Source organism: Sphaerodactylus townsendi, linkage group LG12, assembly GCF_021028975.2.
Source record: "Sphaerodactylus townsendi isolate TG3544 linkage group LG12, MPM_Stown_v2.3, whole genome shotgun sequence".
NCBI classification, from domain to species: Eukaryota; Metazoa; Chordata; class Lepidosauria; order Squamata; family Sphaerodactylidae; genus Sphaerodactylus; species Sphaerodactylus townsendi.
Window position 1 is genome coordinate 39,879,489 of NC_059436.1, and position 14,889 is coordinate 39,894,377.

General features: G+C 42.3%; 1 protein-coding gene across 3 annotated transcripts in view; it reads right to left on the reverse strand.

The window, feature by feature from the left end:
- CAMSAP1 (calmodulin regulated spectrin associated protein 1) overlaps positions 1–14,070 on the reverse strand; it is a 39,038-nt gene extending 24,968 nt beyond the window's left edge. For 2 of the 3 annotated variants that reach the window (XM_048512635.1, XM_048512633.1), the window contains exons 1-3: positions 13,719–14,069; positions 11,659–11,821; positions 289–551 (exon numbers count right to left, since the gene is read on the reverse strand). In XM_048512635.1, coding sequence (XP_048368592.1) covers positions 289–551; positions 11,659–11,821 — 426 coding nt within the window. In that variant the 5' untranslated portion in view covers positions 13,719–14,069. Of the gene's footprint in view, positions 1–288; positions 552–11,658; positions 11,822–13,718 lie in introns of all 3 variants that reach the window. The other variant, XM_048512634.1, reaches the window with a different exon arrangement.
- Between the last annotated feature and the right edge of the window lie 819 nt (positions 14,071–14,889).

Here is a 14,889-nt window from a genome sequence, read left to right on the forward strand (position 1 = left end):
CCCTGCATCAGTGTTCTCCATCTGTAAAATGGATAAATGCTAGGGTTGGGGGTCACCACAACATCAGGAACTGTATTAAAGGGTCGCAGCATTAGGAAGGTTGAGAACCACTGATTTAAATGGTAGATTTGGTGGTCTTATTTTTGCTCTTCTACACTGCCTTGAGAAAGTCTCTGTTGAGAGTCAGCATAAAAATCAATCTGCATAAATTAACATGGGTTTTTAACTGAAACACCAGTATAGGTACGGCAGTACAGGAAAAGTTACGCTCTCTTCTCTTAAGCTAACCATTTTGATTGGTGCGCTGCTGAGATCAGATTCAGACACAGGTGTATCATCGCTCTCCATGACATAAATCCCTTTTCGAGACAGAGCCTGGATGACCGACTGGTGTCCCTGCAGAGCAGCCACCTGATCTCCTTTCAAAATGAGGCTGCAGACACGGCAGTACAGCTCACTGGACAGTAACAGCTTGATGACAGGTGGTTTAATATGTTCTTGCTCATACTGGTCTACATAGAACGGGTCCTTCAGCTCCTCCGGGATATTATCTGAAACAAAGAAGGTATATGCTCAAGCAAAGGAAATCCATTGTATATCTTCATGGAAAATTTAAGAAAGGTGCACAATACAATAAATAAAAGTACATGTTAGTTTTTAACACTATTTAAACAGAGAAAAGAAGCTTTAGTAGCTATGTAAAATCATTCTTTCCTTCATCTCTAACGTTCTGCTATTCAAACAGCAGAATGTATCTGCCATAACTTAGTACACACTTTTAAGTCAAGAACTAAGTGGAAATGTATAAAGCTTCACAATACCTATGCTTAGAAACTTTTTCACACATGAAGACAGTAAGGTCAGAGAAAAAACAACCTAAATAAATTTATAAATAAACTTAAGATTTTAGCTCTTTTCAGTCAAATACAAGATAGGCCAATGCCCCACCCATAATATGACTGCGGAGCATAGGGTTTAAATAAACTGTTACAATTAGAATGCAGCTAAGAACAGCTTGGTATTATTGAATCTTTTATGAACAAATGTAGATAATTAAGAGCCTTAGTTATGCACTGAATAAGACAACAGCTGTGATCTGAGAGATCTCCAGGACAAATCTCACTCGTTACACACTTATAATGGGGTTAATACTTATACGGCCCTAGTCAAATTTAAGATAATGAGTGCAAATCACTTTAAACACTGGGCAAGGTAAGTATTATCTCACAGTTTTTGCCTGTTTTAAGATTATGCTCCATTCCAAGCATTTTTGAAATCAACAGGTTGTTGGTATCAGATATTCTTTGAAGACAGGCAACAGTTTAGTAAGCCAGTGAGAGGTTTGGGGTTTTTTGCATGCTTAAGTCTAAGCATGCTAGGTTTTGCTATGAGGATTTTCCCATTCTCAAATTGATATTAACCTCAAATTGATATTAACCTCAAGCAAGTCTAAATATGGGTAATGCCATCAGACTGTGTTCTTGACAAACAGCTACTGGTAGATTCACCCAATCTCTTCACCCTAAACATACTGAACCCAGGTTAAAAAAAAAAAAAAACCTTGAGCCAAATTATACTAGCAGGCGCAGATTCAAAACAGACTTTAAAAAATTACCAAGACTTCTTAGTTACACTAATCTTTAAAAAGCCAGAGACGGCAATTTTTGGCATGCATACTCCATTTGGCATGCTATTTATTCATGGCTTACCAGATCCGATTTTGGTAATTAAGTGACCAACAGTAACCGTGATCCTCTCAAGAGCATACATTGGAACCCAGGCATAGAGCCATCTCAACAGATTTCCATCATGCTATTTTCATGATTCAAAAGACTTCTCATCTTTTAACTGTCAGCAGGGTTACCAAGGGACAGGAAGACATCAATAGCCAATAATCTGCCCATCTTAAAAGCGGTATCACAAATGTGGAAAAGCACAGAAAATCACACAGAATGACCAAGAGGCTAAAGCACATTCAGCAGGAGGAAAAGCTACAAGGTTATTAGTATTGTTTGTTTGACTTCTGTGCCACCCCTCCCCTGAGTTTGAGGCCTTTTAGTTTAGAAAATACACAGTTGAAGTAATAAAATCATGGCATGATAAAAGTATATGGTTATGCTCATATAATGACCCATGCAAAGAACACTGAAAAGGTTTTTGTTTATGCAGCATAATTCAAACAGTACTTTCCAATGCAAAATTAACTGAATTTACTGCCACAACATGTGACAATGGCTGCTAATTTAGCATTTTTTTTCCTTTAAAGTAGCAGACGTCCTCCATGAATCTTTAACTGCTATCAACTATGGCAGGGGTCTACAACCCACGGCTCTCCAGATGTTCATGGACTACAAATCCCATCAGCCCCTGCCAGCATGGCCAATTGGCCATGGGATTTGTAGTCCATTAACATCTGGAGAGCCGCGGGTTGCAGACCCCTGAACTATGGTAACGAAACAGTGCATATCTTAGAAGCAGTACACCTCGGAATAGCAGAAAAAAACATAAGAAGAGTTCTTGCCCACATGGTTCAATAGTGGATTTTCCAGAAGCCCTGGCTATCTGCTATTGGAAGAAAGATTACATTCGGACCATTCAAGCAGGGATCCTCTCCCATACAACTTCTTGCCAGGACCCTATTTCTGTGCCACAGCCAGATGTTCAGTAGTTCACAACCTTAACACCAGATACCAAATACTGCACAGAACATCTAAATTTCACTCTGATCCTTTCAGTTCAGATGACTAAGTTTTCCAGGGAGACATTCTTATGGCCAAACAGCAGCCAGACATAACATACATATTTTTTTTCTATTTGGACAAGGCTAGGCTGCTAGAAGGCTAGGGACTGGAGGCAACAATTTGTTTTTCCTGCTTTAATTTGAACAAGTGGAATGTTTTGTATTTTACTTTATTATTATCCAAACCAAGAATTCAGAGCATGGCAAGTTATATATTTGAATATTTTTTATTTACATTATAAAAAAAAAGTCCATAATATTTCAAATCTCAGCTAGCTTTCTGCTTTGTTTTGCACCCATACACCATAATCTGCTGTAAAAGTATAAACAATAAAAACAACTCCTGCCTGGACCAGTGATTTCCACATAACTATGAGTACCCAGCTTGCTGGGGGTAAAACGTAAATGACTGGGGAAGGCAGTGGCAAATAACTTCATAAACATAGTCTGCTTGGCAAATGTCATGATGTAATGTCACCCCAGGGGTCAGGGAACCACCTTTGCCTCTATGCACAGGACTATAGCCTGCTTTTCAGACTATTCTGATTAATTTTTGTGGATGTTTTGTTACTGATGCCTTCTGCTACTTGTCTGCTCAGAAGAATATTTTTTGTTGAAAAGCAGGATAAGTCTCTCTTTCAAGAGAAGTGTGATATATGGGCTAGAGCAGTGGTTCTCAACCTGGGGATCGGGACCCCTTTGGGGGTCAAACGACCCTTTCACAGGGGTTGCCTAAGACTCTCTGCATCAGTGTTCTCCATCTGTAAAATGGATAAATGTTAGGGTTGGGGGTCACCACAACATGAGGAGCTGTATTAAAGGGTCGCGGCATTAGGCAGGTTGAGAACCACTGGGCTAGAGTGTTGTGCAAGGGTGTGAGAGTTTCAGGTTCAAATAAAGCTTGTTGGCTGGCCTTGGATCAGTTACCAATCGACACTTCACAGGGTAAAATGGAGAAGACATAACCATTTGCACGACTCGTAGTTCCCTGGAGGTGGGATAAATACGTGCTAGAAGTCATCCAACTTCCTATTCTCAGCTCATTCACTGGTGTCATTAACATTACAAGGCAAAGCAGAGCACTCAGCTCACTGCTTCGATCACCATTACAGGCAAAAGTAATACTGACCTTTTACACAGAATATTGAATGTGAAGTGATTGACAGTCTCTCATCTCTCCTCATCATTTCATTATGGTAACCACTACATTTTACAAGGAGGGAAATCGAGGCAAGAGTTCCTTACAGGACCATCAGGTAACATCATGTCACTATGATGGAAAGCTGCAATCTCTAGCCCAGGGGTAGGGAACCTTTAACACTCAAAGAGCCATTTGGACCCGTTTTCCACAGGAAAAGAAAACACTTGGAGCCGCAAATAATTTTTGACATTTAAAATAAAGATAACACTGTATATATTGCGGTTTTTTACATTTTACTCCACTCATTCTGAGAAGCATCCGCTTCCTGCTGCCTGCAGGGCGGCAAGCGATGGGGGTAAATAACGGCTTGGCCTTGCCAGTCAGCCGGGAAAGTTACCCTACCACTGAATGGGGGGTGGGTGAGGGGAAACCCGCGGCACTGCCCAGCTGGCCATGGGCAGTTGGTGCGCCCGCCCTGCTACCTGCAGGGCAGGCAAGGATGAAGCCAGCGGCTTGGCTCATGGAGCCGCAGTGCAAGGGCAGAAGAGCCGCATGCGGCTCTCGAGCCGCAGGTTCCCTACCCCTGCTCTAGCCTTACCTGATATCAAGGGATACACAACTACAGGTTCCCTGATGCCAAATATCTAAGTGCCAGGGAGAAAAGATCATAGGCCTATTTATTTATTATTTCAACTTTGCAGCGTTTAAGCAGGCTGTTTTTAAAAAGCACACCAAAAGAGGAGATGCTGGAGTAAATGTTTTGCTTCTTCATCTTCCTGTTGCTAGCTTCTCACATGTAAATACAGTTTGGTTATATAAGATACATTTCTGTTTTTGGAAACTACTATAAACTTTTTACTCAGAAAATATTAAAGCTGTTAATTAAAATTAAGCCACAGCTATAGAATTCGTAACTGTATTCCATTCCTAGGACAGATTAAACAATTAACTGTACGAACTAGGAAGCTTAAGCAAAATATCCACACTCCTATAATCCAAGAAAAGCAGCATATTAATATTCATCTTCCTGTAATTCACAATGGCTCTGTGAGGTAGGCTAGTATTATTTATATGCTTTAAAGAAGAGAGCTAAGACTTGCATAAGGCAATCCATTACTAAGATTTAAAATACAGACTTGCAGCTTATTCTTTTACAGCCCAATCCAGAGGGCTGCCTCACTGCCTCCTGAGGGCTTCCAGGTGATGTGACAATGCAGCGACAATCTGGAAAACTCCGTCACCTCAAAAGAGCCCATAACCCAAAACAAACCTAAGTTTGTTGGCTACAGTAGGGCTATTCGCAGTCTAAATGCCCAATAGAACCCAATTAAGGTCAGTTCCACTTCTGGGAAAACTCCTAGCCAGTGCCCAGATGCACTGGCGTGCAGCTTCAAGCCAGAGCAGCTTTGCAGGGGTTAGCCTGTTTTGGGTTGGGCACTGCAGAGCTCTGTGTCACCCGCCAGCCTCCCAGTTAGCTCTCCCTGCTGATGAAAGTGCCACTCCCCACCCTCGGTCAGGGTTGTTAGCCACTCTATCTCACACCAGACTTAAGTGGGTGTGAGAGAAGATGATAACCAGCATCCTGAGTACCTCTGTGTCCCAGTGTCTTAAGTGCTATGCTCCTAGCTTTCTGCAGGCTGTGCTTAGCTTTCTATAGCAAGGCTACTTTGGGTTCTCTAAGAGTGCCTTAAAGCCATCTGTTAGCTCTTCTGCATGACGTGGATTCTTAAAAAGTGTTGAGTTAAGATGACAGGTCCCTTCTTTAAAATTTGTGTGGTGCTAGTATGATCCATCTTGCAATCATTGCTCTCAGTCTTGGTCTTAACAAAGAACAGTATCTTATTCTAGAGCAGGGGTCTGCAACCTGCGGCTCTCCAGATGTTCATGGACTACAAATCCCATCAGCCCCTGCCAGCATGGCTGATTGGAGACCCCTGTTCTAGAGCGTTTTAGAAGCTGCACCTAACAGCAGCACCAGCTAGGAAAGTCTTTCAGCAGTAAGTACTTCTGCTAAGTTACTGCTTACATATATAGAAAGATTGGCTGAGTCTCAAGAGAGTTCAGAAGTAGATTGCCTTAGTTTGGTACTCAAACCAAATGGTTATTTTCTCTACAAAAATATGTCAACAAGCAACATCATGGGGCATGGGGAGAATAGCAGGCCAAAAGTGCCATCCTAAGCAGAGTTATAGCCACCTAATTCCACTGAAGATTTATAACCATTTAACTCCACTGACTTTTTGTGGGTCCAGAATTCAGTGCTGCTAGCACGGCAGTTGTTTGGGTTGTGAACTGGGTCAAGAACTGAGCCTGCCAGTCATGCCAAAGCGGCTGGCATGCAGCTATTGGTATCTGCACCTGGGGTTGCCTACTTGAGCTATGCTTTTTAATCCAATTAGTTTTCAGCCAGAAATTGTATATTCTGACACTTTCAGAGATATGTAGGACACATTATGTTAATTCTTCCTTAAAACTGCAGTTCTAAAAACATGATAAGCAAATACTTGAAGAGTTATAGTTCCGTTCCATGTTTGAACTCACACCAGAAAAGTGAACGCTATTTGCCCCTAAGAAAAATAATTTCACTTGTACCATCAATTTTTATTTTTTGAATTACTTTACCTCATTTTAACAGAATTAATATCAAACTGGCAAAAGATTACAAGATCTACACACGGCATCACAAGTGCAAAAAGACCAAACTACTTTAAGCTCACCCAATAATATTTTGGTTGAAATTCTTAGATGAATTTCAGTCTTTACCAACAGTGCAAAGCACTTTCTTTTCTAATTGTACATTCTATTATTTTTTAAAATCCCCCAAATTCGTGATTTTAATCACGAATATTTATATGGAGTTGGAGCCTGCCTTCTTTACAAATAAAAGCTGAGCAATCAGTCACAATGTACACCACCACAAATTCAAACTTATATTCCATCTTGTAGCTCACGGGAGGCCTTCAAGCTGCTTCATAATTAAAATTAAGATCTACTAATTTCCCTCCACTAGCATCATTTAATTGCATTGTCCATAAGACTATACCAGTGAATGCCTTGAACTGCCATTCAGGGGTCATCTTGTATGGAGGATTTGCAGTTGGGGAAGGGTGCTTAAATCTCCCCCCCCCCCTCCAAATTTCTGTCCTTCCCTCACAACCTGTGTATCCCGGCCCATACCACCCAAATGTATATTCCAATAATCTTGTTGAGGGAGAGGGAGGAGAATGGGAGAAATATATGGAAAGTACTGAGCAACCTCCTCCAATTTATTAACATGCAATTGCCACTTAATACGGGGGTAAGTGAAGTAAATAAAATAATGGGGCACACTTGTTAAAATCCACAAATATTTCTTCCATCATAAAATTGAAGACATCTCCTAGGAGTCTCCCATCCAAACAATGACAATCCAGATGTCTTTAGATAAAGTGAAGCTGCTTCATCACTTGTCTTCCCTTCATATTTATTTAAGTCGAAATACAATGTAGCCGTTAATAACAGTCAAGCAAATTCTTAACTCACATAAGCTAAATAAGGATTGTTAAAAGTCTGGATTCCACCAAACATGGCTTTGGAGACCTCAGTTATTCGTAGGGCAGAACTGTTCAAACTGATTATACTAGTCAAAGGTCATAAATAAGCGAGAGGTGCAGTGCTCAGTTCTGTAGATCTAACAGCATCTTTTAACCTCCGCTTACTGGAATGTAGTTCTTGCTCTAAACACATATGTACCCAAGAATTCAATTTTTGTCTCTAGTGTGCCTGTTCTGAATGGATAAATTTAGTCAACACAGTCTGTAATTTGGAATATGATCATCCTGAATCCAAAAGATTTCTGTCCAAAGTAGATGAGAATTGGGATCAAATTGCCCACACTTTTAAAAAGAACCTGAAAAGCTGCTGTGGGGAAGGCCACAGTTAGGATGAGGTAAAAGTACAAAGCATACTTGGGGGGGGGGGGGGGGTTTAACCCTTCCATTGCACCATTTTTCTCAATCTCTTCTTCAAGGCTATTTGCCCTAAGGAAGAAAACAGACAGGCATTGTGACATTATATGCAGGACAGTGGAGAATGGCATAGACTTGCACATGGTTCTCAGGGGGTTGTTGCTTCCCTCATCCAACCTCCTCCTAAAGCTTCTTTGTAAAACTTTCAGGAGAACAGAAGGAGCTACCACTTCAGCTCTACACTGGGAAAACAAAGAGCAGCACTGAAACAGCAGTCACCTTGTATGTTCAAGCTAGACACCAGGAAGTAACCTCTGCATTCCAACCTGGGAAATGAACAGGGAACTTCACTGACTGCTAAACAGTACTCTTTCTTCCCCAAAAGGTTACCATCCATTTGAGATGTATTACAGCCTCCCGCACTAGTGCACTAGTCATTGCTAAACGTAACTGCTGCTGTCAGACCACACACGCAACTCTCTAGATACCTTTTAACAAACAAGAAACCCATCCCAGCTTTTCCCCTCAAACTGATATGGAGGACTGAGCAGCCTATATACTGTAAACACAGTTTGCTATACAGGTGTTCACCCAGAGCCAAGCATCTGTGCTTTCTATTAGAGGTTTTTCCACACCTCCTGTACTACTAAGCACACAGGGTGCTGGGTTTCTAAAAAGTGCAAATGTATCAGTGTTTGAATGTGCATAATATAGGTCAGTGTTACATCATTAAGACCAAAGGATTTCCCAGGAAAGCAGCTCTAGACCAAATAGTATTCCTATACCTGTCACAAAATCAGGACAGTGCAAGACTCTATCAATCCAATTTTGCACATCTAGAGGGAAGTCCCACATTTTCTGTGTTGGGGGAGAATAACAGAACAAGCAGGTTTTATCTCAAGTTTTAATTATAGGTTACAAAGCAGTACTTCGAGTACTAACAGTACAAGGGAAGTACTTAGTTTTTGCCCCATCAATTTGACTCACAAACACCTTGTAGATGGATTACAACTTTAAAATCAATACAACATAGCAATATTTAACAACATTGAAGGGGTAATTATATTAAACTATAAACATCAGCCTAAATAAGATAGCTCGCTGCTGGTCTCCTACAGTTCCAGAAGAATAAAGACGGATTTATTAAAATTTTCAGTCGAACAAGCCTATTAGACCTATCTTGAGAAGCTGTTTCACAGCGAAATCACCAAAACCTATTCAAAGGTATCAAAGAAAAAACAATCTGGATCAAGAAATGAAGCCCTCCGAACCAAACCCTCATGTGAAAATCACAGCATATGAATAAGTGTCACATATGATCAGGCACTTTAACACCAGACAAGGTTCACTGGTCTCCCCCCTTCTCCCCACACACCCCCAAGTACTCAAAGACCCTTAAAACATTAAACAGCACAGCTCTTTAGGATGAATAGCAACTACTGTCTAGAAAAAGACTACATGAAGTGAAACATACATGGGATTACACTGATATCTTCTAAATACTATATTGCTTGCAGGTGTTTAAAATGTAAGATTGTTCTACCACCAGAAACTGAAAAATACAATCCAGTTAGGAGTCATTTAAAGAAACAAGTAGTTAATTTATAAAAGTCAGTACATTAACCTACTCAAGGTGCATTGCACATGCCAACACAAGGTCCATGGCTCAATCCCTGCATCACTTTGCAGACCACTTTTGGTCCAGGATTCTAGAAAGCCAGTGCCAGAGTAGAAAAAGCAAATGTAGACAAACCAGTGGTCTGATCTAGGGCGGATTCATAGTTTCATGGGAGTACTGACTTTACCTACATCTTACTGAAGAAGATGAATGGAGCTTGGACTTATACCCTGCTTTTCTCAACCATATGGATTCTCAAAGTGGCTTACAAACTCCTTCCCTTCCTCTCCCCACAACAGACAACTTGTAAGATAGGTGGGGCTGAGACAATTCTGAGAGAACTGTTACTGACACAAGGTCATCCCACAGCCTTCATATGCAGGTGGGGAAACAAATTTGGTTCACCAGATTACAGTCCGCCGCTCACGTGGAAGAGTGGGGAATCAAACCTGGTTCTCTAGATTAGATACCACCACTCTTAAGCACTACACCAAACTGGGTCTGTGAATTAACAAGCTTATTTATAAATTAAAATAAAGCATTTCTTTACATTAATTTTGAAGCCAAATGCAATTATGAGTCTAGAAACTGATGTCACAAGCAAGCAGCTTGTTTCCATGGAGGTTATTTACACAAACACAGGCTAGCCAGTAGCAGATTCTTAATTCACACATGATATGTTCCTACAAATGCAATGTACTGGTTAAAGTGTCAGACTACACTCTGGGAGAGACCCAGGTTCGAATCTCCACTCTGCAATGGAAGTTTGCTGGGTGACACACAACCTAATCTATCTTACCGGTTTATTGTGAAGATGAAATGGAGGAGAACAATGCTGGCTGTTTTGATTCCCCACTGGGGAGAAGGGCACAGTATAAAAATCAATGAATACTGCATTATTTTATATTATTGGTTTAAAGTCAGTATAAAACTATTACAGCACAAGCCAGAGTTACAAAAACATCATATTGAAGAATTGTACAGATGGATACACTAAAAAGGTGAAAACATAAAAAACAAAAGATGCTCAGAGAATCTTCAAATACGTAAACAGTAATTAGTATGTATTCAATCATAATTCTATCATTATTTGAGATCATCGAATAAATATTGATTACTGTTTGTATATTTGAAATTCTCCATATACCTTTTGTTTTGTCTTCCTTTTACAAAAACATCAACATGCCCATTTATACCTATATTCAGCTACATAATATTTCAACTAGTTACAGATCATTAAGGCAAAAAACAATCAGCAGAATTGAACAAAAACTTAGCTGACGCTCCTAATTTCCCTGTTCCACATGCCCATTAAGCACAGTTCTAGAAGCAAAAGGTAACACCCTAGCTGAAAACAAACCAGAGCAATGCAATTGCAGGAATATATTGTATTACTTAGCACTGCCACAAAGTAAGCTATTGTTAATCCATTAAGCATATTAGAGTTCAGCAGAGTTAGATTAAAATGGCTATCTAATTTTCTACATTCCAACTGCATATTATATTTTGTTTCAGTCAGAAGCATAGTACTGATGACTGGCCAAGAAGCTTGCTCAAAGGCAAAATCTAAGAAATCACAACAAGTAGGGACCATTGCATTGCAAAACACAGATCTCCAATGATGCTTTAGAACTGTTAGAAAGGTCCCATTTCAATATCTTTGTATTAAAACGGGAACTTCAGATAAGGTACTTTCTAGAACTGCTTCCATTTATTCATGGTGTATACAATGTTATACAAGCACTATTAAGTTCTAGAATGAAGGTACCTCAATACACAAAGGAAAGGAATGCCTGCATCCACTATAGAAACTGCAAGATCATTTATTTTATTAATCAATTATGATCCATCCAAACCCGGCATAAAGGATCTACTCTTAGCCAAGATGACTGAGCTCAAGAAGCAGACTAAAAGGCTTGCGGCCTGCAAGAGTGTAGTGTTTACAAATCTTTGTGGGAGAGTACTATCTGGTGCAGCAGGACAGATAAAGTAGGATTCGTGCATACACAACTAAAAACTGTTCACAAGGAAAGGCTCCTAGCAGGCATTTATAACTGCAACAGGCAAGAATGTAAACTGGTTTGACATAAAATTTGAAAATAAAACACAGATGGAGATGGAGTCAAATTTACGTAACATTTGCAAGGAAACGACAAGAAAGAAATACAAAACAGAGGAGAGAAAAGAATAATCACCCAATGGGGATTTTTACCTATTCCATAGGCTTTAGCACAGATCCACTGTAAATTAGCTGCTATTTTTGCTCGAGATGAATCATAGAGTTCCAACGGAATAATCTCAGCTGGACTATCTGTTAGTGAATCCATTTTTCTTCGGATGCTTTCCCCACCAGCACAAACATCAACATCTGCCATCTAAAACAAAAATAAGAAACCAATTATGCATCACAATGTATAAGAAATATGACAGATTTTGACCCATGTATATAACAAAGGAACAAACTCTGTAGCATCAAAACTTTAATGTTACAGAAGGTTTGATCTCTGGCTACAGCAAATCTGGGTTTGAATTCCTTGCCTCTGAGCTATTTAACACTCTGATATATTTTCAAAAACAAGGTAAACCCACTTTCTGCCATTCGAGGCACTACCAGACTATTCCTATCCGTCATCCTAAGCTTATTGCAGATACCCCTCTCCAATGTGTTGTCTAACAATAAAGACAGGTACCAAGCAGGCGGCTGGAAGGGGAAATCTTATCATCTGGCTTCCCCAACAATGGAAAAGTGGGGGAAGGGTTTCACAACAGGGGATGAAGGCAACAGAAGGAAGCAGGCTCAGGGGTTTCTCACTCCTGCTACGTCCTTGTGTCTTTCCTTCACCCTACCCCTAAGAGGGATCAGCGGCTGAGATAAACAGAAGCACTAGACACCTTACGGCAAGATCAAAGAAAAGGGTAGAGCAAAGTGGTCTTTTTACCAACATGTTCCTTACTGCGGCAAACCTGGGCATATGCCAAGACCAGGGTGCCAAAAGGAAGGGGTTTCGACCTATCATTTCAAGCAGAGCGTTGCTCTCCAACAAAGACAACAAAAGAAGGTCGTTTCCTCAACACCTTCATCCATCATGCTTCGCTTTACACTATCACCACTCTCCTTTCCAAAATTCTCCTAGATTTGCTCCCACTTGCTTCAGGTCCTCCCCAGGCCGCTCTAGCATTTTTTATAAGCAAAGCATAACAATAACAGGATCCAGCTCCTGCCTTGTACCCTCCCAACCACCTAAGCCCTCCCCACTCTATTCCTGTCTTCCTCTTTACAGCCCTTATGCCAAACCTCCTGATCCAGTTCTTAACCCACTCTCACTCCAACTGCCCCTCCAAAACAATCTAAGCTCATTTCTTACCTTCCAAGACCCAGCCTCACTACCCTTGCCAAAAATGACCCCTCAACCACATTTTGGCCTTCCCTGCAGCCAAATCCTTGCCTCCTGATCTCTGTGAAAAACTATATTTTTCTTCTATGGACAAAACGAGACAGTTCTTATACATGCAATATTATGCTGCACAAAGGCAATAACAGCATAATATTTTAATCTTGCTTTCTTCCTATATGACATACCCCCAATCCAATTCCAGTTTCCCCCATTCCCTATGCCACTGATCCCCTCCTGTGCCATAATTCCTGTAGCACCCCTGCTTTGAAACTGACTTGATAATGTACAAAACTAGAATTAGATCTGTGTGTGCTTTACACCCACTTTCCTATATAAAACCGAACCAACATCCCCTGCTTCTCTGCAGCCTCTCACCCAAGGTACCCGAATCCGTTTCAGTGCAACCCAAGCAAGCACTGAATAAACCCATCCCCATCACAATCTTGGCCCAGACCCCGCTCCCTATTCCTATTCCCATTCCATCCCAATACCTATCCCCAGCTAATCTTGGCCCAGACCTACACCCCTTCCCTCCTTCCCATTATCTCTTAGCTTCGATTAAACCCACACAAAACCATGCAACAACCCTACAAAAACCATAACCACTCACGTTCACAGACACACAAACACGGATCTTGGCCCAGGCCGCCCACTGCGCCCACTTCCCTGCCCCACACAGCCTCTTAATCCCGCACCCCTTAAACAGCCACCACCACACAGCCCATTCATTGCCGTCCCTTCCTAATGCCCAAAGCCCACCCGTCACACCAAGCCACCAGACGACCCCCTCCCATTCGTAAGCAGCCGCCCGCCCTTTCCAACTGACAGACCCACACCCCTCGCCATCCCCAAATGCCGCACTTCTCCCTCCCCTCACCTTCCTCGAAGCCGCAGCTACCTCATGCCCCCATCAGGCTCGGAGCCCCTGGCCGCGCCCAGGCCCAGTGGCTCTCCGAAGGAGGAGGGACGGAGGAGACCCGGCCCCACCGCGCTGTGGGCCAGCGGCCTCCAGAGGAAAGGCAGGGAGGGGGGAGGGCCGGAATCGGGTGGCTGAGGGAGGGGGGGGGGTGAGACACGGGCGCGCGCCCGGGAGCCTTCTCTTCTCATAAACAGGAAAAAAAAAAGATGGGGGGAAGGCGCGCGCGTCGCTACCGGGCACGCGCCTGGCAGAAAGCAAGGGGGCGGAGCCCGCCCTCTGGATTGTAGCCGCTCGCGCCCGCGCGGCTAACTGAAAGGGGCGAGCGAGACAAGCGCGCTCCCGCCGTCCCTCAGATGGTAGGTTGCGTCCGTCAAGGCGTCTCGCGCCGGTCGTTAACGTTCTCAGCGCATGCGCTCCTATTGGGGAGCCGCGGCAGCTTTGCTCTGCTGGCCCCGCCCTCCTCTTTCGTACCCTGCCTAGGCAACTGTCTCCTAGGGAATGAGATTGAATGACAGGGAAGGGGAGACGGTTTGGAATCAGGGAGTGTGAGGAGTAAAGGGGCGGGGCTCACCGCATGTCCGACCAATAAAGTGGCGCAAGGGGCTGTGACAGATGGGTGCGCGCTTTTCGCGCTCGTCTCGCCTTGATGGCAAATTTGAACCCCGCCCCCTCTAGTGCCAAAGCATTTTTGAGAATGGTTGAGATAGGGGAGACTGCCTGTAAAATGGACTTAACAGCAAAAATTTTAAATACATATATCTATAAAATTATGCATGGGGTAGAAAATGTTGACAGAGAGAAATTTTTCTCTCTTTCTCACAATGCTAGAACCAGGGGGCATTCATCGAAAATGCTGGGGGGAAGAATTAGGACTAATAAAAGGAAACACTTCTTCACACAACGTGTGATTGGTGTTTGGAATATGCTGCCACAGGAGTTGGTGATGGCCACTAAACTGGATAGCTTTAAAAAGGGCTTGGACAGATTTATGGAGGAGAAGTCGATCTATGGCTACCAATCTTGATCCTCCTTGATCTCAGATTGCAAATGCCTTAGCAGACCAGGTGCTCAGGAGCAGCAGCGGCAGCAGAAGGCCATTGCTTTCACATCCTGCATGTGAGCTCCCAAA